The sequence below is a fragment of the Vanellus vanellus genome (genome assembly GCF_965231255.1).
Source record: "Vanellus vanellus genome assembly, chromosome: 2".
In the NCBI taxonomy this organism is placed as follows: domain Eukaryota; kingdom Metazoa; phylum Chordata; class Aves; order Charadriiformes; family Charadriidae; genus Vanellus; species Vanellus vanellus.
The window spans coordinates 24,689,334-24,717,050 of NC_138906.1; the positions used below are offsets into that span (position 1 = coordinate 24,689,334).

The 27,717-nt window shown below is 42.7% G+C and overlaps 1 protein-coding gene across 1 annotated transcript in view; it reads left to right on the forward strand.

Moving 5' to 3' along the window:
- Positions 1 to 11,220: 11,220 nt before the first annotated feature.
- ADAM22 (ADAM metallopeptidase domain 22) overlaps positions 11,221 to 27,717 on the forward strand; it is a gene marked incomplete at both ends in the record, with an annotated part of 136,513 nt that continues 120,016 nt past the window's right edge. Inside the window, 2 exons of the mRNA XM_082479785.1 lie at positions 11,221 to 11,278; positions 11,461 to 11,621. Of these exons, the coding sequence (XP_082335911.1) occupies positions 11,221 to 11,278; positions 11,461 to 11,621 (219 nt within the window). The remainder of the gene's footprint in view (positions 11,279 to 11,460; positions 11,622 to 27,717) is intronic.

Consider the following 27,717-nt stretch of genomic DNA (forward strand, 5'->3'; position numbering starts at 1 on the left):
TAAATATAAAAAATAAAACTAAGGTGCTTTTTTTTTTTTAAGGTACTGCTTTGTCACAGCTAGTAAAAGGCTCTGACTCCAGATTTGGGGTTAAATTAGTTGCTAAGCAACCAATAAGCATGATGTAGCTGCATTTGGATAGACTAATTTTCTAAAATCATTGATTGTGGTACATTTTAAATGACCACATTATAAATAACTGGATTTTCCATTGTAAATAAGGCAGTCCTTTACTTACAGACTACTGATGTTTTGTGGGGCTTCGGTTGCTTCCCTTCCTGCTCCTGCTGCTACTGCTTTATTAGAGATTGGGGAAAAAAAAAAAAAAAAAGTCACTCGCTTTCCTAATATTTCTTCTGCTGAAATTGTCTCAGGGAACGTATGTAATCACAGAGAAATAGGATTAGGAAAGCATGTGTTAGTTTTAGTCTAAAACTACATTATGTTAGAGTAGTCAAAAAATATAACTACTTTGTGTATTTCAGCCAATAGGAGAGCAGTAGATGTATACTTGTAACTTTTCTTTAAAAAAAAACCACAACAACAACAGAGCCGCAACAACAACAAAAGAGCCGATAGGTTTCTGATTGACTCAGGTAATTTGTTTGATTTTTCTTTCAGAGTAGCCAGCCTGTCTGACTAGCTTACTCAGAGGCAGGGTGAAAATTGTGAAGACTTTTTTTAATACTTTGAACCTTTACCAGAGCCGATCTTTTTCAGAATTTCCGTATCTGTCAATCAGTGCAGGGCATGAGCATAGAATTACAGTGGAGGTAATTGCAAAGCTTTATTAATAAATGTAAGTGCCTTAAGGTCATGTAAGAGATCTAAACCAGCAGAAATTACTCTTATTAATTTTTGCATAAATTAGTTGTTTGCATTTATATCTCTTGCCCTTTTAATGTTCTCAAGCCTAGTCTGTCAGTGTTCTTATGGCTAAAGGGCTTTCAGCCATTGTATACTACTGTTTGTCTTTTCTAGGATATTTTCTATGAGGGATAAGTAAATCTTTTTGGTGTACAAGAATGGGTGAAGAAAATGACATTAATTACTTTCCTTTAAAGAGCATGTGAATTGTAAGCTTAATGATGAAAGCAGCTGCTTAGGGCATTGCTGTCACCTTAAAGGTGACATTCCTTGATCCACTATTTGTGTAATTGCCCGTACAGTCTGGTAAGAACTGCTTTTGCTTTCTCCATTTTACAGATCGCTTCTGGCTTGATTTATAGTTTCTTCTGATCTGGATTCACATCAAGAAAATTATATAGAAAGCCATTACAGAAATGAGCAAAATTGGCATTTTTTTAAAAAGGAGTTGAATATGTATGCCTATATATATTTTGCATGTAATTTACTGATATATAGTGTTTTAGGAATGGAGTTTTAAAGTAGAACATTGAAGCAATTATTTTGTTCTTCACTTTGAGTGACGCTTTAATGATAGAAGGATTGTTCTCTGATTTGATGAATGCAGTCTATTTTAGGAAGAAGTGTTTGTCCCTTTTTCTTGAGAACTTTGTTTGTTTTTTGTTGTTGTTGTTTGTTTTCGTTAGTTTTGGTTCAGTACTAAAGTAAAGTCTAAGAAAAACTTGCATTTTTTCCCCTAACACATTGCAGTGATCTCTTGGTAGGTATCTCTTGCGGATGTCTCCCTCCTCACATCCCTGAGACACATACGCTTCTTAGTCAGTGTGGTGGCTGCCATCCAACTGGAATGTGTGTGCATGGTTATTTATATACATAAAGATTACTGCAATAGTTAAATGTTAAGGGGAGAAGTAGTTGACGCTAGTAAACCTGCTCGTCAGATAACCGATGTGTATGTCTTGCATGTTATGTGATTAGATGCAATATTAGAATATGTTAGATCAAATGGGCACTGCAAGGAGGAGATTTAAACACCTTGGAATCTGGCCCTACAGTCTTAAGGGGGAAAATTCAGAGGTTTGCCATTGAAACATGGAGACTACTCGTAATGAGAACAGAATAGAGTCACTGCTACTGGTTGCAAAAAGCACATGCAGTCGTGCAGGTTTTGTGTACAGGGGACTCATCACATTAGCACCTGCTTAGAGTCCCCTTTGTATGTGGTGTGCTCACATAGCCTCACAAGCCACAGTAAGCCTATTAAACTATTTCTAAAACACATTTATTCACCATGTTGGGTGTCATTTTCATGCATTTATTATCTTTCAAACTTATTTAAAAAAAAAAACAGGTTTTAGAAAAATTTAAAAGGAATGATATTACTATTTGAAAAAGTAAATACAGAAAGCTAGTTATTAGAACATTTGTCTGTCTCTGGCTTCCCAGAGAGAATGAGTATTTTCAAAATATGTGGCAGAGATTCTGAGAAATGTCAGATGATTCAGACAAATGCTACCACAAGTACCTCTGTAGTCACTAGAATAAAGGTTTAGCATTAGAAGTGCGTTTTATCTGTAAGTACATCTTTGTGATAATTATATGATTACAGTTTGAACTCTTTCTGCATAGGTACGTGAATTTCTTCTAATGCACCTCATTTTTTGATTGGTTTGCTTTCTGTGAATTTGAGAAGCTGGTGTAGGTTACTTTTATATTCTATTCAAACCTAGTTGTTAATATACTAATTGTTACTTCATTTTTGTGGTGGTTAGAGAAACCTGGAGCTATATTCCCATACTGTCTGCAGCGTACACCTATACACGGTGTGGATTCAAAATTTTAATGAAGCACCTAAATCTTTACTGTTACAAAAAAGTGAAAGCTTTAACATTTGTGTAGAAGAGACACTACTTCAGTTTAAACTCTGATTTGAAAAAAAATCCCCTAGACTTTTATGTTATAAAAGTACTCTTATTGAAGTGATTATCCTGTGGCCCTGTGACCATTACTGTTTCTTTCTTATAGGTGTGGCAAGCACAAGTCTGGGGATGTGAAATATTTTAGCATAATCTTTAAAATGTTAAAATAGAAGGCAGGTGCTTGCAAACACACATACCATTAGCAAAAGCCTGTGCGGGCACCATACTGGTTTGGTACTCCAGTGTAAGGGTGAGTTGTAACTGATCTGTTCAGACCCACTTAGTTTCATTACCATGGGAGAGGCAAAATTATTCTCAGTAAAGACTTTTGAAATGGAAACTGTACCTACATGATGCAAAGTTGGGATGGTAGTTGAAATCTGCTTTTAGAAATAAAGTGTTGGAAGTAGTAGTGTTTTACTTTGGTTACACCTACACCAAGTTTGGTTTGGCACCTTTGCAGTGGGTACCCAGCCACTGCAGATGACTTTGCTCTGTGATGTGTGTTTATCTGGGACAGAAATGTTTCTCTTCAGGTAAATCTGTAGTGTGACTGAGAGGATAGAGTTCCCAAGGGTCATGAATGCTTCTGTGCGTGTGCGTGCAGAAGCATATGGGTGTACATATAGATGCTCATTTGGGTGTATGGTGACAGAGGGGATTAGTGACTCCAAAACCACATATGCGTAAGGAAGTTCTGCAATAACTTCTGAGTTCCCTGCACTCACGCAAGCCCTACGCTCAGCAGCAGGATCTGCGAGCAGTAATCTCTCTTACTTGACATCCCACTACAGAACACTTGACACAAAGCGACGGGTAGGTGACTGGAAAGCTGGCCTTCCCCTTTGACCGCTTATTCTCTTGCCTGGGTGAGTATCGAACTGCTTCTGCTACTCTGCTGCTCTGACATCCCTCCTCCTTCTCCTCCTCCTCCCTTGAGTGACCTTAACCTTTGGAGCTGGGGCAAAGTTAGTTACAGCCTGAGAAGCACTGAGCATGTTAACATCTGTTCTGTCCTTCAGGGTTGCCAATGTGCATCGAGGTGATTGAATCCGTGGTCCATCTCAAGCTTGCAACAAAAGGGGACTCTTCAGTTACCCATTTACGCTCTCCTTGTTCTGTGTTATCTCCTGGCCTGTATGACTGCAAGGCATGTGACTCCTTAGGTACAGTGTGTGTGTGTGCGCACGCATGCGCGCGCACCTTCATCCTGCACTCTGAAGAGCCTCAGCTCTGAAGGACTCAGCTAATGTAACTGGTGATGGTACCTATGCAGCTCTTGTGGCAGTCTCTGAGGGCAGGAACAGTGAAAAAATGGTATCTGCTCTAACTGACGTAGTTACAGTGGGGTATGTGGGCGCTGGGTGAAAATTTGAATCCTCCTGTGTTCCCCAGTTGGAGCACCGTTGTGAGCTGTGAGGTCTGTGTGGCCGCTGGGCCATTGGCTGGTAAGCCCCAAGGGCTGGTAAAAGCTGCCCGTGCTGGGCTTCTTGATCACATTGATAGCTGATACCACAGTAGCATCGAGTCATAGTCTATCTTGGTCTTATACTGAGTCTACCCAAAGGTGGAAGTCAATTCCTTGCCCTAGTTACGTTCTGTAGATGCTCCGTATCGGGGATTTTTAAGACATAAAATTAGATTATATTAAGAATTATGGGAAATTCCTGAAATAGTAAAGTGTAAAATAAAACTACAAACGCATGTGATCATTCTTGACTAGTTTGTATGTTACTTGCATCATGGTAGGAGATGGAATTCTCTTTATCACTCTCGGGTTTTCTATCATGTTTTATCTCATGAAAATGTGTTTCTGAAAAACAAGCTATTTTCTTTCAAGTGCTTACTGCCACTCAAATTTAGCTGTAGCCTCTATATGCATCCAATCCCCACTCTTGAAGACAAACAAGGGGAAATTTCAGCAGCCAATCAATGCAGAGCAATCGTACAGCTTATTTACACAGAATTTATGTGGGTGGGCTAAAAACTGGATGCCAAAATGTATTTCTTAGCATAACCAGTCCTCTGGACTATGTAAGGAGATTGTTTATGCTATCAAACGCAAGCACGAGTAAAAGTAAATACCACTGGTGATACCACCAGTAATAATGTCACCACTGATTCCTTTGGCAGAGTGAACGTAAGCGTGAACTGAGCTTTTTAGCCAGATTAACATCTCTGAAGGTGATATGAGTATTTTGGTTTTTTGCCATGTATTCTGTAAATGTTACTGTTTGGCTTCTGATACTCAACAGTGTATTTGCTTTAGAGAATGCAGCTATCGAAAATAAATGCTGAGCATCCCAGGTAGAGCACCATAAAAAGATTTGGGACGCAAAGCACATGTCTGGGTGGAGACCAATTTCATTTGGGATAAAGCAGCTGTAGATTCAGGTGACCATTTTTATTTTTTTTTTTTTTTTTTTTGAGCTGAGGTGGGATTTCACTTAAAGATTCAGCGTCTCCAATATTCTTTCAGTAGATAGCTGGGCTTTAAAAACCAAGCTTTCTGGGTGACCTTTAGAACAGTTTTGCAACATGGTACTCCAGTGGAATAGAGGTTGACAACCACACAGTGGAGGTCACTTACCAAATTATGGTAGTCACTTGTGTGGTTCAAACCACCAGGCGAAGTAGGAATTGGGTGCAGACACACCACCACATGTCACCTGGGGTTCATCTTTCAGGTACAAGGTCTGCAAGCAGGGCAGTTGAGCCTCAGAAGGTTCATGGCCCTTGGAAGAGGAAAGTCTTCTGGCCACAGAAAGATGCACGGATCTCGTTCTGTATCCTGCATTCAGGCTGAGCAGCTGAGCAGCTATTTAGCTTGTTTCTGAGGATAATTTTAACTGCCCACTTCCCTGACATGCTTTAAGGGTTACTACAGAAGATCTAACCTGGAAGCTCCTATGTGAATGCAAGTCTTGTATACTGCAAAACATGCATGAGGGCTCTGAATGTTTTTTACCTTACTGGTGCCCTGCCGTCCAAACCACCTGCTACTGACCCAAATGATTCTTTTTCTTTATTTGATGAATAAAAACCTTAGCTTGCTTTATGTCATCAGAATTTCTGGGAAACTGCCGATGCTAAATCATACGTGTAGTCACCCCACCCGCTCTCCTGCCTCCAAGAATGGTGAGCAGTGGTCACAGGAAGTGCAAAAAGGACCCTGTGAAATGATGTGGGGGGAAAATCCCCAGCCAAGAAAATCCTGTATGTAAATTTGGAATTAAAAAAAGGGACAAATCTGATACACTTTTGTCCAAAACTGGCTGTTCATCACTGCAGATCTGGACGTTCTCTCAGTCCACAAGAATGTTCTGTCCCTCTTAACACCGAAAATTTTGAAAGATTTCATCAACAGCCTAAGTAAAGAGTTCAGCGGTCTAATTACTTCTTGAATGAAAACATATTTCTTCTTATCAGCTTTGAATTTACCAGCTTTTAATTCTCTTATTCACACACACACTATGCTGCTGGCAGAACAGAAAACACCAGCTTACTTTCCCTATACCATCTATGTGTCATTTTATCCCGTTCTTGTCTGTTCATCGCCCTCCCGAATAATCCTGATCTTTCTGGTTTCCATCACTTTCTCTGACCCTGGCGATGTCCTTGCTGGGAATGGCGGGTGCAGTGCTCCAGATGAGGCTGGACCACCAATTTAACGTCAAAACGGGTTCTGTATGGTGTGCTCTGTGTTTAGAATACAATTGCATATGCTTCCTGTTCCGAGGTAGTATTCATGCTCTAACCTAAATAACCAGCAAAGTCAAATATTTTTATGTACGTTAGTCAAAAGGTCCCTGCTGTAAGTGTACAATCATGTAGCCAAAATGCACAGCTGACTGTAACTGGACATGTAATTGATACAAGAAAATTTAATTACCATGTATTCAGAATGTAAATGTGTTTCTCACATGGAAACATTTAGGGCAGTACACTTATGGTAATAGGTGGCCAGATGAATAGAGGCAATTACAAAATATTCATAGATCTGCCATTTATTGGGAAAAAGTCTTAATACAGGTTTTACAAACTTAATAAATCATGATTGAATATTGACCACCGAGAATGTGTTTGTTAAAAAGTGCCCCAGATTTCAGTTACAATCTATGATATTTGAGAAAACAAAAGTTGCTCTGTGTGGGACGAAGAGTTGTACTTTCCATAGTATTAAGTTGCTGTAATGTTCTGTAATTGGAGTCAGTGTTATTCTTCCATCATGTCTATGCATACACAAGGCTCCATTGTGTATTCCTCAAAGCAGAAAATTTGTATTTTATCAAAATTATAAAAACGCAAAGCACTTTCTGTAGGCTTCTTAGCATTTAAAAATATATTGCTCTTTCAGTATTTTAAAGTAGGCTAATTTCTTCAGAATTTCAGACAGTTTAAAACTGTAAATCATGATTGCAGTTGTTACTACTTTACCATAGTGATTACAGCAAAGCTTACATTGTACAACTGGGAGTTAATTTTCAAGAATACTCCAAATAAAGTAAAAATACAATGTCAACAGGGCTATTCAGTCCATGTCTCTTTCTTACTTTCTGTGGAAAGCAGTATCACTTAGATGTTAAATTTAAGTGTTAAATTATGACAGGTAATTAATTATGGTTCAAAAATAAGCTTTGGAATATCTATGGTAAATCAAAAGCTGAATATCTACTTATAAATCACTTTTTTTTTTTTTTTTTTTTCACTTTCTTTCCCCTGCTCCTCTGAAATATTGGCATATGTTTTTCAGGCTTCATTTTGCTGCAACAGTGGTTCAGACAGTCATATAGAATATGCTCATTATATTTGGCAAGTCATGGAGACATGTTGCAACATAGGGTAGAGCTGTTATTGCTCAGTTAAAAAAGAATTGGCCTGGATTGTCACTGTAATAAAATTGCACAGAATGTTAAGTGGCAAGAGAGCGAACGTTGGAAAGTCGGCCATCATTTGCAAATACCAATTTCTTTGGATGCCTCAATGTAAGACAGACATGAAACCGTTAGGGTGTGTTCAGAGGAGGCTGAGCAAGGTGGCGGTGAAAGGTCTAGACGGCAGGAGTTCGGAGGAGCAGCTGAGGTCACTTGGTTTGTTCAGCTTGGAGAAGAGAAGGGTGAGGGGTGACCTCATCGCAGTCTACACCTTCCTCAAGGGGGGCAGCGGAGGGGGAGGTGCTGATCTCCTCTCTCTGGTGACCAGTGATAGGACACGAGGAAATGGAATGAAGCTGTGTCAGGGGAAGTTCAAACTGGACGTTTGGAAGAGGTTCTTCACTGAGACGGTGGTTGGTCACTGGAACAGGCTCCTCAGGGAAGTGGTCGCAGCACCAAGCCTGTCGGGAGTTCAAGGAGCATCTGGATGACTCTCTTAGTCATACGGTTTAGTTTTAGGTAGTCCTGTGAGGAGCAGGGAGTTGGACTCGATGATCCATAAGGGTCCCTTCCAACTTGAGATCTTCTATGATTCTATCGTTTGCTGGAAGAAGAAAAGAATCTGTCCCCTGATGTGAAAAAGCTCATTGCTCAGATGTGGGCTGTCTGCCACAGTCCTGAGCGATGTCACCGAGCTTCCGGTAAGGTAAGACTAAGGAAGTGAATATTGACCTTCTCTGCCTGATTTCCCAAATGAACCTGGAAAAGCCATCAATAAATTAAAATATTATTCCTCTGAACGACTGAGCTTGTCAAATCATCCATTTCTAATCACCCATTTCTAATCAATGTGTACAATAAAAGGGGACTTCAGACATGCACATCGGGATTTCCTTCATCATGATTTAGATCCTTCACATCCTTTAGATGTGATATAGAGAATTTCTGCAATTTATTTAACCCTGCGTGTTTTAATTAATCTTCAGTATTTATCATATAAGCATTTTCCTAGGAAAATAGTAGAAGGATGCAAATGAGAGGTTTGCAAGGGGAGGTACATCAAAACTTTTTCAGCTCTGTTTTGGCTAATCGCTTCTAGCACACGTACTGTTAAAATGCCTTTATCTTTGTATTAGTTGGCTGTATTTCTAAAAATAGTTTTAAAAATGATTCTTAAAATTAGTGAAGGGTTTGACCAAAATAGAGTTGGCATACTAAAACAGCGCTGTATTTATGAAGCCGCTCCCATCATAGCTCACCACATCTCCTGAGCCCACAGACTGGATAAAACTCTGCATTGATAGGCATTAGCTTAAAGTAGCCGTGCCTCGGCTGGAGCTCGCTGGTTTGGTGAACCTTCCATGTGTGACATCTACACCAAATCCCTCACCGTTTCTGGACCATGATAATGACAAGAGAAAAAAAGAAATATACAATGTACCGATCCAGAAAATGAGTCTATGACTGTACTGTGTACCAGCTGCATAACGTGTGTAATATATATCTGATGCCATGAATTCTCACAGAAATACCGACACAAGGAGGTGTGAAATAGCGTGCTGGTGGGGATGGTCTGGGCTAACTGAAATTACCGCAGAGGCTGGCTGCGGCCTGAAATGTAAGGATTTATGACTTCTGAAAAAAGATTGAAACATCATATTATTGTACCGAATTTTCCCTCTATAAATAGCACTTTCTCATTTTCTTTGCCCACTCCACCCGTGGCTCGTTCGCTACCCTGCAGCAGAGCTTCATGAGGTAATGCTGAGCTGTTTGAGCAACTGCTTGAGGATTTAATGGATACTTTGAGGTAAAATTCTGTCTTGCCTGTAGCATACGAATGCAGTGTAAGCAGGATAGTGCAAAACTTCCCAGGAACTTTCTCCTCAAAGTTGATACATATTTCCAGATGCGATATCGTGCCCTTAAAATGCCTGTCTTGCTCCTGTCTGCAGCCATCATTTTGTCTGTGTTTTTATATCGCAAAAACAAACTGTGAGAAACTGAATTTCTTTCACCTGTCCTCTAACTGTTTCCTTTCATAAGATGACCGGTGTAAGTAAGACCTGAAGGAGAATCAGGCCCAGAGCCCCCGTCTGTCCCACCGGGGGGCTCTGGAAGGCGGGACAGCAGCGGTAGCCGTGCTGCCCTGCACGGAGCGCGGTCCCTCCCGTGGGGAGCCCACAGAGGCAGCCCAGCGGGAGGTCTCGGGTGTCCTGGCTGTTGCCACTGCAAGCAATGCAATCAATATTGATCTACATAATGGTTTTAAGATTATGAAAGCAAAGATTTTTTTTTTGTTGCTCTTTTCATCTTCCAGACTCTAATAAGCTGCAGCTCTCAGTGCCATTTACTGCGATGCCACCTCTCTATGATGTGCTCACAACTGGTGCAAACCCTTGCCCTGGGTAGTTTGACCACGTATTCTCTTGCCTGGGTCAGTGGCGAGCTGCATCTGCCACTGTGCTGCTCTGACAATTCTCCTCCTCCTCCTCCCTCGAGTGACCTTAACGGCGTGCCGTGTCCTTCCTATTGCCACTTCGGAAAACGATGGGGGAAGGGGTGCCTTAGGCGATCGCCACTCTTGTCCTATTTTCATAACGAAACGTAGTTAGGAAAGGTGAGATACAAAGCGCCGACGGGCAGCGCTGCTGCCCTCCGCTTCCCGGTAGGTGGGAGTGTGGAATTGGGTTGCGGGTGCAGCCACCCCTCTGCGGAGGGAGAATGACCCACTCCCGTGTCAGGGGGACGGACACCGCGGGGACTCCCCGATACTTCTGCCTCTTGCTTTGGCCTCGCTTTTGCCTCCTGCTTCGTCCAGGAGAGCGTGTTGCAATTTGGAATGAATGATTCTGCGTTGTAACCCTTTTGTTTTTCCTTTTTTTTTTTTTTTTCTTTTTTTTTTTTTTTTTTCTCGCCCAACGCTCTTTAAGTGGGGAAAGCGGGGCAGGAGTGGGAATTTAAGAAAGGAGGGAAAAAGGTCGTAGAGAGGGAAATGGAGGTTTGCTGTGAAAGGGCAGGCGGCAGGGAGGCGAGAGGGGCTGCCGGCAGGAGCCCGCCAGCGGGGGGGAATTGCGAGAACGGTGGGGAGAAGGGAGGGAAGGAGGGAAAACGCCGCGGCCGTCCCCCCGGAGGGCCCCCGCCTTCACCCGGCGGGACGGGCTGGCAGCGAACGCGGGTTTTGCCGCGGGGGTTCCCCTCTCCCGGGGGCAGTGCGGTACCGGGGGCTGCCCCACGGGGCGGGGGCGGCTGCGGCCGCTCTGCGGCGCTTCCCGGGCTTCCCCTCGGCTCTCCCCCCGCTCCCTTCCCCGCCCCGGCAAACGACTACATTTCCCAGCACTTCCCTCTTCCGAGCGGGCTCTGCGGGGGAGCCTCGCCGGCTCTCGCCATCTCCTTCCCTCGCAGGGGGCTCGGCGGGGCGGAGCTCGGCAGCCGCGGCCCCGCAGCCTCCCCCCCCCCCCCCCCTTCCCCCGTGCAGGCGCGGAGCCGGCGGTGCACGGCGGCGGAAGCCGGGGCGGCACACGGCGGCGGCGGCGGCGAGCGGGGCGGCGGGCAGCGCCATGCGGGCTGCCGCCTGCCTCCTCTCCCTGGCGCTCTGCGCCCTCCCCGCTGCCCCAGGTGAGCCGCGGCCGCGGGGCAGCGCCGCCGCGCTTGGGGCCGTGGGGGCGGTGGGGATGGGGGGGGGGGGGATGCTGCGCCGAGGGCCGCTGCGGAGCGCCGCGGAAACGGAGCCCCCGCTCCAGCCTGCGCGCCGGCGGCGAGGAGCGCAGCCGGGTGATGGGTGTCTGTCCCCTGCCCAGGAGGAGCCGGGCCGGCGGTGACAGCGACAGCGGGGCGGCGGGGGGAGAGCCGCTTCGCGGAGCGAGAGAGCATCAGGCCCCTGCGGCTGGTCTCCGGCGGCGGCGGGGCGCGGCGGCCGGCGTTGAGTACGCGGGTGCGGAGCGGCGCGGCGCGGACACAGGTAGGCACCGAGCGGGCGGGGGGCGGGGGGTGGCGGCGGGCGGCCCCGGCACCTGCCGGTGAGGGACCCCCCCCAGCCCCGAAGGCAGCGGAGGCGGCGGTGCTGTGTCTCACCCGCGCCCCCTCCCCCGGGTGTGGAGGGATAACGCGTGTTTTAAAGCGTTGCTGGGTGATAACGCGCGGCTCGGTGTTCCCGAAGGACCATCGGGGATGGCAGTGCGACTGCCGCGGGGGTTAAAATGGTCCCCCACGTCCGCCTCCCCGGTGCCGGTGAATTCCCTCCCCCGGGCCGTCTGCGGGGGGCTCCGGGCGCTGGGAGAGCCGCGCCGCCTGCGGCTGCCGGTGGGCTCGGAGAGCCAGAGAGAGAGTTGCGGTGCCTTTGCGACAGCTGGAGTGGAAACGCTGCAGCTTAATGTGGGTTTCTGGCTGAAGAGGTGGGCAGGGTGGGTTTGTCTTCTGTGGGCTCGGAGGGGCTTTTGAAAACAGAAATGGGGAATCGGAAGGGAATCGCTTGAAATGTAACACCTCAACTTAACGTAGCAATTTAACTTACATGTTACTGCTCAAACTGGGCTGTGTTTGCAGATTTCTGTTATATTTCAAAGACCCATGCCTATGGCTTTTAACAAATAGCTCCCCCAATTTATATTAAAATACAGTGATTTCAATCTTGATCACTAAGCATCATATTTGAGGTGGTATATGGCTGTTGCGTCTAAAGGGAAAAAGCATTGAGTCTGTGCTGTTATAGATGAAGTACATAAAAAAAAGTGTGTATTTGAGGTAACTGCTGACATCCAAGATGAGTTGCAGGCCTTGGTTTCCTCTTTTCCAGTTGATTACTATTTAAGAAACAAAATAGCTGAAAAAAATGTCTCAGATTTCTTTTTTATAATCCTGAAGTATAAACACTGACAGCTTGCATTCTTTTTGTGCAGTTAAATAATAAACAGTCTCTTCACAGCTTATTTATTTGCCTCTGAATGTAACTTATTCTGTGTGAAGATTTTTCACATGTGAAGGCCGTATTTACAGTACAATAAAATAGGATTCGGGAAGTTCCAAAATGGGTGCTTTGCTTAAAAAAGAAAAAATCCTCTTAGCATTTCAGGATTCTTTGAAGACCCTTGGACACTCACAAGTTCAAACACTTTGTGATACATCTGCTTAAAAAGTAGTAATGGTTGCATTTGGATCTAGTATTAGGATTCAAATACTGGTCTTAAAGAACAAACTGTTAATTAACGGGGTTTGTTTTTCTGAATGTCTCAACTTTTATTGACCAAATCTTAAGCTCATAAAAATTTTTCAAGTCATCCTCATTTAGTTAAGTTTTTAGTCAGTATTAGTGTTACTTCTACCAGAAAAAAAGTGACACTCATGGGTTAAAGAGGGTTAAATGCATTTGTTTCACAACAGTCTCCACACTAAACTGAGCTTAAATGTTTAAAGCTCTGTGTGCAGCTGAAACTTTCCTCCTAATCAAGAAGTTTCCCTCTGCTGCTTAAGATACCCACAGCCTCTTCGTGGTATCTGCTGGCTGATACCCCACTGAAGGATGCAGTGGCTGCCAGTGATTTGGAGGAAGAAAATTACGAAGTGAAAGCAGGCCAAATGGAATGGAGCGGTACCGATTTTCTGTGCTTCCCGCACAGGTCACGGTTACATCCTGACTGCAGCGTGCTGCATCCCTCGCCCGGAGATCTGAGTCAGCTTGGCAGTAATGGACCAGCAGCGCGACTGCCTTTGCTTAACAGAAGTTTTGTAGAAGCTGCGTTTAGGAAGGTGTTTTTGCAGTAGTGATGTTAACTGTTGCAGCTGAGTAATTTAATATCCTGACTCTTAAAGTCTAGTATCCCATAAACCCTCACTCCCCCTTATCTCTGCCAGAATGCTTATCAAAGCTGTGGACTGAGTTAACTTCTATGGTTGCTTTTGGGTGGCTGGTAAAAGTCACATAAAGTATAGCGATATGAAGTGCTGGATTCTGCTCACACGTGAAGAGACACCCATGCCTGCCCTGAAGCGTTTACAGTCCAAGATCAGTGGCATATAAAGAGTAGGGGAACAGAGATGCACTCCCCATCAATAAAATTTTCATACGTATTAGTTTGTTTTATGATAAAATATGCCCTGTCTTCATGCCCTATTCTATCCATTGGTAGTAGTCTTTGGACAGCTGTGTATCAGAGTTAGAAAAACTTGTGGCCAGTAGGTCGAGGGAGGTCATTCTCCCCCTCTACTCTGCACTGGTGAGGCCACAACTGGAATACTGTGTCCAATTTTGGGCTCCCCAGTTCAAGAGGGACAGGGAATTGCTGGAGCGAGTCCAGCGAAGGGTAGCTAAGATGATTAAGGGCTTGGAGCATCTGCCTTATGAGGAAAGGCTGAGAGAGCTGGGACTCTTTAGCCTGGAGAAGAGAAGGCTGAGGGGAGACCTTATTATGGCGTACAAGTATCTAAAGGGTGGGTTGAAGGAGGATGGAGCCAGGCTCTTTTCAATGGTTCCCAGTGACAGGAGGGGTAATGGGCACAAGTTAGAACACAGGAAGTTCCGTTCAAATACACGGAAACACTTCTTTACGGTGAGGGTGACAGAGCGCTGGCACAGGCTGCCCAGGGAGGTTGTGGAGTCCCCTTCTCTGGAGATTTTCAAGACCCGCCTGGATGCAGTCCTGGGTAATGTGCTCTGGGCAATCCTGCTTTAGCAGGGGAGTTGGACTAGATGATCTCTAGAGGTCCCTTCCAACTCTGAAAATTCTGTGATTCTGTGAAACTCGTCTTGAATAGAGATTTCAAACCAAAGCTACTGGCCTCGTGGATTAATTTAGGGAGGATGCTTCTTGCAGAAGGTTGAAGCATTCAAGAAGAATCCCTGATGGCTGAAGGACCAGCAGCTATGTCTAGAAAGGCAAAGACACCTGAGTGGGATGGTGCAGTCTTGACTAGACAATGAGGCTGTAGCTGTTGAACTAATGTAAAACAATGTAATTGTGTTTTGAATTGGATAAAGATAAAAGGAAAGAGAAAGAGATAAGCTGGAGAGAAGGAAGTCGCATTAAATTGGATTGGATTCCTTTAATTCCTGGATGAAAGCTTTAGCTGCAGAAAGGGCAAAAGTCGTACAAGAGGGATGCAGGCCTGAGTTTGGAATGGCACAAAGGGAAATGAAGACGATCGTTCTGGGGAAAGCAGAAGCAAAGCGTGGCCTTTGCAGATCGGGAGTTTCAGAACAGGCTTATAACGGAGTTGAGCCAGAGGAGTGTAGTATGAGGAAAGGAGGTGAAAGAAGAGAATTGAAGGCAGAAGTGACCGAGAAGTGATGGTTGGCAGATTTCTAAAAATCTGTGGGTTTTTTTCCACATTTGTTGAGGTTTTTCTCTAGCAACCTCCTTTGTTTTGTTTGTTTGTTTTGGGTTTTTTGGGCTGTTGTTATTGCCATAACTATTGAGTGACTTGTCTATGTGCATGCTATTAAATAGTGAAGGAAATGGTCTATGTACTCATCCTAGAAACGCAGGATGTAATTGCTTAAGAAACAAAACCAACGTGTTCACAGTTGTAGTTGTCCAAGATGACTGGACTTCAGAGCACAGCACCAGGCGAATGTTGTAGGCTATTAAATATTTATGTCATTACAGTATATAGTGGACATGGGACAATTCACGTGACTTGGGTTTCGCTTTTAATTCCACCGCAGAATAGAGTCACTAGCAGTATCCGTGACATTCCTGTATTTCAGTTTCTGTGTTCCCCAAAGGGGGACTATTAGGAGCTACACACCACTTAATCTAAAGACTAATCAAGATAAGATATATCTGAGGATGTGCTAATGTTAATATTATGATTAATGCAATCCAGGATGTTAGCAAGGGACACTTAATGTACTGTTGCATAAATAAGCCTGTTAGAAGATGAACATCCCCTATGGCAGGGGTGTTCAGGGAAGGCTAAGCTAAGATTTTTGTGTTTAAAAGAAAGTAAGTTCCTACTGTGGACATTTATAAGGAACCTTTTAACGCCATGCCTTGAGCCATATTTTGGTATTGCAAGAAGCACATGGGAAATCACAAGTTTCTTAATACTTTCCTTCAGTCAATACTGTGCAGGCATGTTCTTCATTAAAATGTGGGAATATGTAAACGTTCCTCCCCACTGCCTGTATCCATCCTTCCCCCTGTGAAGGAGAGCAAAACAAGGCACAAAGTACGCCTTTACAAACTTGAGTTGGTGCTCTACATCAACGGTTGATTTGGAGGACCTTTTTCTTAATAATTTTCAGTGGATCAGATGTTCTCATTGCAAAGATGAGATTAATTTTCCAGCTGGAGATTTGAGTACCAAACCTCAACATGCCTTCACCCAACAGATGCCTTCCCTCAACCCTAAATATAACGTAAGAGTGATCGTGCTGTCACCTGGAGACTGCCACTCAACGCCAGTGGAGAAGGGCCTCAATTCTCCTTGAGGCCAGCACTTTGTGATCATGCTAATTGGTCTGCACACACAGTCCGAGAGACAGCATTGTTCCTCTTGTGGCTTTCATTGCATTATTCGTTTTTGATATATGTGGGTGTTGATATGGAAATTTGGGAGACTTGCTATGATTTTCAGCGGGGAACAAGGTCCTGACTCAGTGACCTACTATGAACATAGATTGGCTCATCTCTGCTGGCTGTGCAAAACATTTATAGTATAGCAACTTCTGTTTCTCAACTTGTTTTTCACTTGCTTGTTGCCCGTTGTCATGAAGATACACTGGATTCCTTCCGAGTGAGTAAAAGGGCTGACCTGGTTGCAGGGAGCCTGGCGCGAAGGGGCTCCAGGTCTGAACTGTGTCTGGTGGTACATGTTGTTTGTAGTCCAGAGTGACTCTGTAGTTTTCAGCAAAATATTTGTCTTCCACAGTCTACATTTCTGAATTGTTTGTCACCAAACGATACAATTCCATACATCGATTTGGAAGCATGGCTTACGGATTTCTTAAATAACTTCTTATTGCTGGTAATCGATTGCAGAGAAGCTCTGCTCTGTCATGCTGAGCTCGCATAGCTCTGCTTGCACTTGGGCTCGAAATCTTCATTAGCTATTCAGGTGTCGCCTAACCTTTGCTATTGGATTCTCTGACTTCTTGGCCTCTCGCTTTAGTCTTCGAACAGGACATCCCTATTCTTTGCAGGTGCTTCTGAAAATGCTGACTTTGTTTAAAACATTCCTGCTTTCTGTTCCGAGGCTGTCAACTTCCGTTGGTATTACAAGTTCCTGCGTTGGTAGCTCAAACGATCCGTGGGGCTTTTTTTCGTTAAAAAATTAGTTCTGACTGTCGAGGGGTTTATAAAACAGCTCTAGAGTTTGGGATATATGGATGATGACTGTTGGAAAGGGAAGCATTATGAGAAATTGCCCAATTTTAAAAATTCTTTTCTGTCCACTTAATAAAATGACTTCAGTCTCTTGGAGAAACTTAGGCACAATTTTTGATCAATCAATCAATCACAAAATCAAAGGGGGAGAAGGCTAAACTGGGACTGAGGCTGTAGTGAGTAATAACATGCGTTTTGTTTACTGCCAGATTTGGTTTTCTTCCTGCCTTGTTGCCTCTTCTCCCTCTTTCCTTAAGGCTTGTAAGGTGTTAGGCAAAATGTGTGTGATGCAGAACTGCGTACACTGAACATACAGTAAAGCAATATTCATGTAAAGACAAGATACTTCACCAACCTAGCAATATTTTATGAATATGTGAATGACAATTAAAATATCTATACTCTTGATGTAGGTCCTACCTTTCTGAAGAAGAAAAAAAAGTGCTGAAAGTCAAACTTTGCTATAGATTGCCACATGCTGCAAGGGCATTGAGAGTGCCCTTTGGTTTCTGATGTAGGAGGCACTTTGAGATAGACCATTTTATAAAATACATATATTTGTAGTGTGTTTTGATATTTTATAGGCAAAGAATATTTCAGATTCCTAATGTATCCTTCTTCGCAAGCTCATTTCATGGAAAGTCCTTCCCTGCTTGATAACGAGATTTGTTATGACAATAAATGAATATGTCCAAAAAATCAGCAAAAAAACCTCTGGTAGCTGCTATTTCAGAGTTCATGTTGCAGAAATATCACATCAGGACTCAGATTTCGAGGGGTGATTAGAAGACATAGGTATCTTTGAAAATGCTAGTCTGGGTGAAAGGGCTGTATGGGAAATCTTTGTGCTATCTTCTCTTGCTTGTGCCGTGGCAGAGCTGAAAAGGGAGATATTCCAAAAGCTATAGCTTAAACTCGTAAAACAGGCTTATATACAGTTATGAAGGATCTTAAAGGCTCAGATGTAACAATCCTTATAGAAAGTATTTTTCCCAGCATTTGCTTGTTGCCACGATCAATGTAATAGCTGCATGTTTAAGATCTGAGGCTGATAGGGGAGTCCTTTCCAGCTCTCGTAATCAATATCTACATTCACTCCTGATCTGTGTTGGTGCACCTGAGTGCAGGATCAAACTGAATATTCTTGCTGCCACTCTTTCCCTGAGGATACCTGTTTTGGGATACTTGTTGTGGCTAATGATGTGCTATAACGCATTCATGATGCAGAAGTGTGTTGCATTCCAAGTAGCATCGTGATAAATTTTGCTGAGATTTACCCAAATTATCAAGGAACTACACAGAAGTTAACATTCACTGTAAAATGTTTGCCACCAGAGCACTGTGGATGTACATGTAACACTGTCATAGTAGATCTGGTGTTGTAGTATTCCTCTGGTACTTCAGGTCCTCTTTGTAGTCTTCTCAATAATTATACCAGTCTTTAAGTGACTCAAGACTAACAACTTTTCTTAGGGCTGTGTTTGTTAAAACATTATTGCAGTTATCCTGTCAAACACTGCTTAAAGGTCAATCAAACCGCGTAAAACCTTCACAAGCCTGGTAAGGTTCAGCTCTCTAAATTGTGGGTCCTTCTGGCTAGTGCTGTCTCAGTGCTTTTCCCTCTCAAATCAGCTCTGCTGAGGTTTGTGATCCTTCCACTTACGGCGGCCGCCTCCCACCAGGTTTCTCTCCTTTGAGAGGATGGGCATCCTCGTCTTCAGCTCCCATGGGTTTGAGCCAAAGTGGCTCCTCCTGCCTGGTAGACTGCCTTTCTGCTTCAGAGGAAGAGGCTCGCTGGGTTGTTCTCAGATGGTCTGGTTGCCAGTCTGGGCCCATGCCTGTTCTCTTGAGTCTGGATAACTGTGGGTGTGGAGGGTGAAGTCCAGTACTATCGGAGGATCAAGTCCCACCCCTCTTGGACATGGGATTGTAGTGTCTTCTTACACAATACCTCTTCCTCATTCACCTCCGTTCAGTTTTTTGGTCCCTAATTAGCCTTTTTTCAGTATTGTATTTTCTAGTAAAAGTGTAATTGTTGGCTCCTTGCATGTTAACCATAACTGCTATATTTAACATCTCCAAAAATCACTCTGACTCACATCCTGGCTCTCTTCTCTCTAGTTCTGACTCGCTTATTTTAAACTACGTCAAATTTGCTGTGATTGTCTGTGGAAAACCTTCAGACAAGAGAGCCTTCTGAGCCCTTCCAGTTATCTTCTTCCCTTTGGCTTGCCGGTGGCTTCCTGGGTCGTGTATGGATATGCTGTTCAGCGGAGATGTCTTTTGGAGTGCATGAAGGATCACAGAGGCCTGTCAGATGAAGTTTTGCTCTTCACAGCCACAGATGCTCCCTGATAGTACTCCTCTGAAGCCATTGCAATATTTGCATTAATCCAAGGAGGAGAAGTCATTGCTGCAGGGGTGAACCGTGCAGGAGCAGCTGTGCTGAGCCACAGCCAAGCGTGGAACCACGTCTCTCCCCTCGGATGGAGGCATGTTCAGTGCAGAGGAGAGCTTTGCGCACAGAAGATTACATCTGTGCAAGCTCTTTAATACTTTAGCGGGATGACTGTGTGAGGGAAGGCTCATGTTTTTTCCCAGAAACTTTATTGTGTGGGTGTTGAGCAGCGAAGGTGGCTGAAGAGATGCGTGGGAGCACTGAGCACATGGACGAGGGTGGGTTCTGCCAGGCTGTGGTGTGCACTTCCATGATGGGGGTTGGCTGGTTGGGTAAGTTTAGGTGGAATCACAGAATGGTCATTGTTGGAAGGGACCTCTGAAGATCATCTAGTCCAGCCCCCCTGCCAGAGCAGGTTCACCTACAGCAGGTTGCACAGGATGGTGTCCTGTGCATTTGTCCGCTATTGTCCCCTGAAATTAAAGACGTGATTATGTAGAAATTGAAGAAAGTGGCAAATGATTTAGAGCTGTTTAACTGTTGAGTCAGTAGGAGTCCAACTTGAAAATTGGGTTCAGTTAAAGAAAGTTAAGAAGTGTGGCATTGCTGCTGGCCATTTGCCATCAGAAAGTGAAATTTGGTGATTCCTCTGGTAATTTGACCAGCTCTGATTTGCCTACCTACACCAAATTCGCTCTACAATCTCCCTCTTTTTTTTTTTTTTTATGAGATGAGTGTTACCAGAAAACTGTAGCAAGTGACTATGCTTTAGAAAAAGCATATTCCAGAATGTAATATTAATACAAGTTTTAGAAAATGTTTGTGTGGATAAATGCCTTTTAATGGTGCCTTGATTCTGGAAGTGTGATATACGTCAGTGTGGAGGCTACAGCCCTGACTTACAGCTCAAAAATTGCCCAGAAGAATAGCAGTGTGTAGGAACATGGTCTGTTCCAGAAATGTCTCCTTAGAGTATTTCAGCCCCTGAAGTTCTGTGGGAATGAAAAAAATCCGTCAGCTGTTTCAGAAAATATATACAGTGAAAATGTTGATTCATTTTGATGTCCTAGGCTGTATCAGGAGGAAAAGAAGTTTTGAACTGTGCTTTTCTCGCACTTTTCAACTTTAAACAGGACTTTGATACTTGAATGTAGAGGGTGAGTCATATTTAAAAAGTATTATCTGTGGAATTGATTGAGCAATGTATTGGCATGCCTAAGAGTCCGCGAGTTTCGTCAAGCTCTTCTTAGCCTGTGGTGCTGAGAAAATGTTGGTAAACTTTCTGCTGTTGCCCAAGAGCTGTTCATAGGAAAAATTATCTGTGTTGGTAGGCTCTAAGTGTCAGAGTGCTTGTTACTTCCAGTGGGAAGAGCTAATATTTTGGTAAACTTTCTTCTGTAGGCAAACTAAATGTAAGACCAGTTGAAAGTGTTTGGGATATGTCATTGTGTTGCTGAAAAATGTTTTTGAGCACTGCTACTTGTTGTATAAAGGAGCAAAGGTAGCATGCACTCTTTTTGTTACGTTTGAATGCTTTATTTGTAACATAAAGGCAGTGTTGATAGAGGGTTATTGCAGATTCCTCTGGTAGCGGAGCTCTGTGCCTTTGTTTCTGAAGCCTACAAGAGATGCTGAAAAGGGGGCCTTTCTGTAAATGTTATTGATTTCTTTCGAGCTTGGAAAACATGCAGCTAAAAATGACCTCAAGGAGTCATGTGCTTCAGCTAGGGAAATGCCTATGCGCCTCTTGACTGTTAGATCTGTGGAGCTTTCCTTCTTGCCTAAATGGTGTCCTTGAGACAATAGTCCTTTCTACAGCTGAATGACGCAGTGATCCAGATGGGTCCATCCTCAAGTGCTGCCTATGGTGCGTGCGTCACAGCCCTTGTCATGTGTCCTCTCCCTCCGCAGATGCGGTGTGCATTGGTTGCCTCTCATGCTGCAGCTGTGCATGGGTAGCGGCTCATTTGGCTTCTGCCCACTTGAAACTGTCCATTGTCCTCAGGAGAGGGGCCATTTCATTGAAGAGCAATTTTCCTTGTTTGAGTCCTTTCCATCTGACCTCATGCTTCTTCACAAGGACGTAGGTTCACCGTCTCATTCCACAGTCATAGAATCATAGAATGGTTTAGGTTGGAAAGAACCTTGAAGATCATCGAGTTCCAACCCCCCTGCCATAGGCAGGGACACCTCCCACTAGACCACGTTGCCCAAGGCCACGTCCAACCTGGCCTTGAACACCTCTAGGGATGGGGCTTCAGTCAAGTCTTTAGTATCTACTGAGATAGATGGAACAAGTTGCTCTACCGCTGTCGTATCTAGCTAGTGTTGCTCTTTGTGTTGTATCTGACCCTCTGAAACCTACAGTCACTGTGAGGGGTAATGGCAACTGTGGTGGCCCTGTGTCACATTTGCTGTGCTCCCTGTCTTGGTTTTAGAAGTGTGATCTTCAACGGTCATCAAAGTTTTGGTACGAATTATGGCAGGAAACCATTCTGAACCTCACAAGTTTTCACTCATGACTTTCCTTTGTTTCCTATTTGTAACCCAGTACTTTATTAGTTGCCCTTATAATGGCCTATTTTATCATGCTTTTCCTTGCCATTAGTCTTTGATGAAGAGCCTCGTCAAATGCATTTTAAAAACATGAGGTTGAGCAGCCATAAATTTTTCTGTTTTTGCCCCCATAGTGATATATTTAAGACCTCTTGTACATTAGTTAAAGGTGACCTTTTATACATGAATCTTTGCTGCTTCCCTTTCAGAAAAAGGAGGAGAAAAAAAAAAAAAAAGAGTATGGCTTCCCAAAAGTTCTTCCAATTCTTCCTTTCATTGGGATATAAAGACTTTCACAACAACAGAAGTTACAGTAATTAGTCTCATAGGAAATCAAAACTTATAACTAAAATTTTCTTAAACTCAAATTAACGTCATCCTCTATACATAAAAACACAGCGAGTGTAAGATCCAGTACCGTGGGTTTTTTCTGGTGCTGGAAACAAGTGTTGGATTGCCTCTTGGGAAGCAGCATCTTGCCCATTCAGTTACTTAAATTTGTCCTTTCAGATCTGTGAGATCAAATGGTAGTTCATGCTAAATTTGCTAGTGGTGACAGCCCGATAGTTTTCCTGTCTTCATTGCTCCGTCATTTAACCTTGGGTGAATATTTGAGAAAGATGAAGTGGAGGCGAGGAAGGAGAGCAAGAAGAGAAGCTTTCAGGGGAAAATAAGAATTATTTTTTCTTAGTCAGTTTGTTGCAACCGTTCAAAGATGGTCATGGTTTTGTGGTGCCCAGTGGAGGTCTAGGGTGAGATGTGTGAGCAGATACAGCTGCAGATATAGCATCAGAGCTTGGCATCAGACCTCTGCAGGACCTCAGAAGGTTCCCTGCTGCTCCCCAGGCATTGGATCTGCAGTAGTGACACCTGCATAATATGTTGCATCGTTTTGTGCTCAGGACTGCTTTTTTCTGGTGCTGTTTCCGTCATCCATATTTCTGAGTTTCCCTGATCCATATTGAGTAAATTCAAACAGCCTCTGCTTTCAAACCCACAAATAAATAGTAAAAGAGATATTTTTTAAAAATAATTATTTCTTTACTATTGAGAAGAATAATAACTAGCAGTTTAGAGGTACAAGTAGTCCTTGTTTCTGACTCTGATTTCATTGGTACTATGATGTTTATGCAGAGAAAAGCTGTTTTAGGTCATGTTTACGACTTTGTCAAGATCTTAATTTGCTGAGAGCTGGCCAAACCCCACTTCGTGAACTGGGCCATGGCACCGCGCTCCGGCTGATGGTGTTTAATGCTCCCTCTGCCTCACCCTTGTTTGGCATGGAGAACGGATACGTGATCCAGGGTTCAAAAATGAACACGGACCTCTTAAAGCCTTTTCTTATTTCTAGCTTTTCCTCAGAATAAATGACTTATTTACTAAATGTATCCCAAAAAGGCAGTTGTGAAAGCCTTTTCATTAAACCATGATTCTATTCTGCAGTTTTTTCATTGAATAACTTCTCCCCCTCCCAAAAAAAAAGCCCCATAGATACTTAGGTTTATGCAATAGATAAAAAGAGAATGCTTGCATGAAGAATGACAAATAATGATTAATATAGTAATTGAGTGCCTATAAATATTTTGAGAATGCTAGGGAAAGTAAAAAAGAGATTTTGCACTTCTTTAATATGCTACGGTATGTGAATCCAATTCAGTGACACTGAACTTTTGATTAAAATTAGATATTTGCAAATGGCACTAGAGAGGGCCTGAGGAAATCATGTTGCATTTATATTTTATTGTGTCTTTTTCTAAAAAGGATTCTTTGACTTGGAGATATTTGTTTTTATTATTAGATGTAGGCTTATTTCTGAATTTGTCTCTCAGCAAAGTTTTTTTTTTTTTTTCTTCCCAGTACAAATAGAAAAGTAAGTTTTTGTACAAATTTCTTATTCTACATACAGCAACAATGTCCTACATAACTGGATTTATTACAACACAACTGAGGCTGAAAATTGTCCTTCTGTAATGTGTACATGTGCTAATTAGCACTGTATTCCTCTACTGTAGAATAAATCTAAGTGTAACAGTTATTTTCAGAACCACAGTTAAAATTCTTAGGTGAATCTACATAAAATGTTTAGGATATTTTTCGTTTAATTTCATTAATGTATTTAGTTTGATTTCCCATGGACTTATCTATATCCTTACTGAACTTAAGAGGCATTTCATACACACTTGAAGGATTGTTAACAAGCTGAGGTTTCTATTCTCCTGTTAAATAGGGAGGGAGGGGAAATTAAATTAGTATCTAAGGAATCTTATTTTGTAAATGTGACTGACTCCCAGAATGTCTGCTGTAAACCCTCATTGTTCGTACAAGCTCTGAAGCATAGCATTTAAGTTCTGTCTTGCAATAACGTTCTGTAGTATTTTTTCCCTTGATTCTCTTGATGCTTTTCTTTCGAGCCTGCAAATTTGATCAGAATCTTTTAATTAGAAACTGTAACACTATAAATAGTAGTAAATATGAAATTCTTTACATCAAAGGGCAAGCATATAAATAGGATTTTCTCATCAATTAAAAAAAAAAAAAGACATTCTTCTCTTTTGGTAGAAATGATTGTTATCTTCCAGCAAAACTTATTAAAAAGCATCTAAGTCCTTTATGAAGGTTACTTCAGAATTAAGAAACATGTATTATGAGGAATTGCACGTTATATCACAATATAGTTTTAATTCTCTTTTTCCTTATTTTAATGAGGAAGAGCATTAGTCATCATGTTACTATGCTGCTTTCAGCACCCAACTAATTATACACAAAGTGGGGAAAACTTCTGAAATATTTCATTTCAGAATTCTTGTTAGTTAGATCATTAAAGAAAGTGCGTAGCTTGTCAAAGTTTCACTAGTGGTTAAAATATTTGACCTATTTGAAATGAAAATATTCTAAACATATTTAAGGTTACCTACAGTGGAGTGCAATGAGGCTCACCATTGATCTGCAGTGATAGTTGGTTGTAGTTTATGGTGGTGTGTAGTCCCTTTGCAGATGCTCATTCTTCAGGGCCAGTTTCTGGAGAAGGCTGATCCCCAGCAGGGGTACTGAGGGGACGGTATCAGAAATCGTCATTGTTTTGTTGTATTTCTCTGTAATAATAAATAGTCATACTTGGTACTGCTTGCCCGTCTCCTCTGTTACTGCAGCGATCCCTGAGGCATGGAGCGGGTGACTTAAAATAATTGGAATTGCATCCCTCTTGGTTTGGCAGGAAGGTTTGCGTACCGCTTTTGTTTTTCTGGGATTCAAGCTTTTAATATTCGTTTTAGATGAAATATCTTTGTGCTTAGTGATTTGAAATAATCCTTTCCACTCCATTTACTTTTGATTCCTTTCAGACATTCACTGAGATGCTTAAACTTTGCAATCTTTGACAAAAGCTAGCTCGCCCGTAGTTGCATTAGATGCATAGGATGCTTAGTATTTTCTATAGGGGGGCTTGCAAAGTAGTACGCTTTGTGTGCCACTAGAAATTGCATCTGAAAGTATTGCAGCTAATTTCCAAGTTGTAATCGATATTTTCCTTCTTCGGTTGCACGACATTAAAATTTCAGAACTTTTTGATTGTGTCGGAGGCACAGCACTGTGCTCTTCCATTAAGTTGTTAGATTCTCCTTTCCTGGCTCTTGTTTATGTTCTGCATTGAGTGCATCTCTCCTGGTCTCCAAGAACTCCCCTTTTATGACTCAGTTGTCGATGTGTCACGCCTATGGTTGGTGAAAAAGCCTCGAATTTTCTGAGAAAGTTCTTTCGTTTGAGAACTGAATGACATATTGATTGTATTGCTTCAGTGGTTTAGAGGAGCCCTTTGCAGGTGTCTTTCTTGTTACTTCTGCTTGAATGAGGTGGTATAGATGGCATAAAAGTACTTATTTCCCTTCTTTGGGTTCTTTTATTGGCATATGTCTGTGAATCTAAGCTTCCCTTTCAGTTGGCCATTTTACCTATCCGCTGAGGCAGGTAGATGTGCTTAAAAATAACGTAGAGCCAAGACTTTTCAAAACGTGTTTCTTTATTTTGTGTTTTTTAACCAGATATTCAGAGTAATTGCTATCCTAAAAAATGTACTGGCTGGCACTCTTAAAGTGCAGGTTTTTGTTAGCCTGAATGAGATCTGTTAGCTGTCATTGAAAGGGGGAATCTGTCTTCATTATCTCTTGCATGTCCCCTCCAGCTTCTTTCCATCACATCTACTCATGGTGTGACTATATAGTTTATTTGGATCAGCTTATTTGTCCGGCAGAATACAGATCTGCTCCAAGGAATGACTAACTTTCTGATGCTGACCTGACTTTCTGGGTAGTCACACGAGCTGACAAGGGAAGAGCAGGTGGGAACACGTGGCCAGGATGGGGCAGAACTGTTCGCTTTTGGCAGCAGCCCTCGGTATGCAGTGTTGCGGTGTTTTACAACTACATATTGGGGTTGAAGGAAAGGGCTGCGATTTCTGGGAAGGACTGAGTTTGTCTGGCTATCCAAAACGTGCATCTTGGTATCTCAGTAGGTTTGAGATACATTTGAGATATTGCACTTGAGCTTAAACTTAATGGTGAGCTTCCGGGGTTTGCACCGCTTTGTCTTGGGGGTGGTTACATCTGTGTAATGTTTTTCATCTTAATTTATTAATAGGCGTTTTCTCCCTTAAATCCACATTAACAGTTTCTGTCAGGGAATAACTGTGGTCCAAGGGTCACCTCAGAAATACATTAGCCTTGTAATTGTTTATCTTAGAGACATGATCAAGGGAGGAAATTTCCCAGACCAAATCAATATGATGCAATAAACCTGGCAGTTGAAAGACAAAACCAAACCAAAAAACACTAGTCATTTTTGCTCTTACAGTGAATGAGGTGAATACATTTTAATGACAAAGGCTACATTCAGTATATATACATTTAAAAATTAAAATCAGGGTTTTTTTGCGTTATTCCTTATTGACAAATTCTCTTTTGGTACCAGCGTATGGTCATACAGAAGACTTGGCTGTACTTTGTACACAGAGCTAAATGACGGCATATGTAGCTGTGTTGTTAACAAACAGAAATAATGAAGTGCTGTAGAATGTTCTCTGCGTTTAATAATGTAATGATGAAAAGCGAACAACTGGGCTGCCGTTACTCCTTTGATCAGAAAGTGGTGGTTGCGATGCGCATCGGTAAATGAGGGTTAGTTAAGGTTGGCAAACGTGCTGCAGTGGAACTAGGGAATGACAAAACTAATCATGGGCCCTTGTACCTTACTTGGTTCTTGGCCTGTCACATGCTTTTTATGAGCAGCAGCCTAAAAATTCGCATCTAGCAAGAGAAGATGGAATTTTAAAATCATTCAAAGCAAACTCTTGCTGCCAGAAAGCTGGAGAAGAAATGCAAATGCTGACATGGTCATTTGTTGATGGTTGTTTCTGCAGTATTTGTGGATGTGCTGCTGCAGGCCAGAAACAGGCAAATCGTGGCCCTACGTGTGGGTGGCCGTACGTGCTCTGGGTGTCTGTACGTGCTGCAGGTGTCCGTAGTTGCCTCGCAACTATACCAGCCGGCTGTGTCATGGGTTGTTTGGGACAAGCTTGAGAGCCTTAATTTCAAAAAGGGATCAAAATGGGTGATGTGAGGAAATTACTGCCTTTTTTTTTTCTTAAGGCTTTTTTTGGATAGAAAGTAGGATTTTAATATCAGTGGTAGTTCATCACTGAAATTATTTACTCAGATAAGCTAAACTACATGTTATATTTAGTTAGTTGGTCAAAGATTATACATTTGTTCAAAAGAGATGCTCTTTAA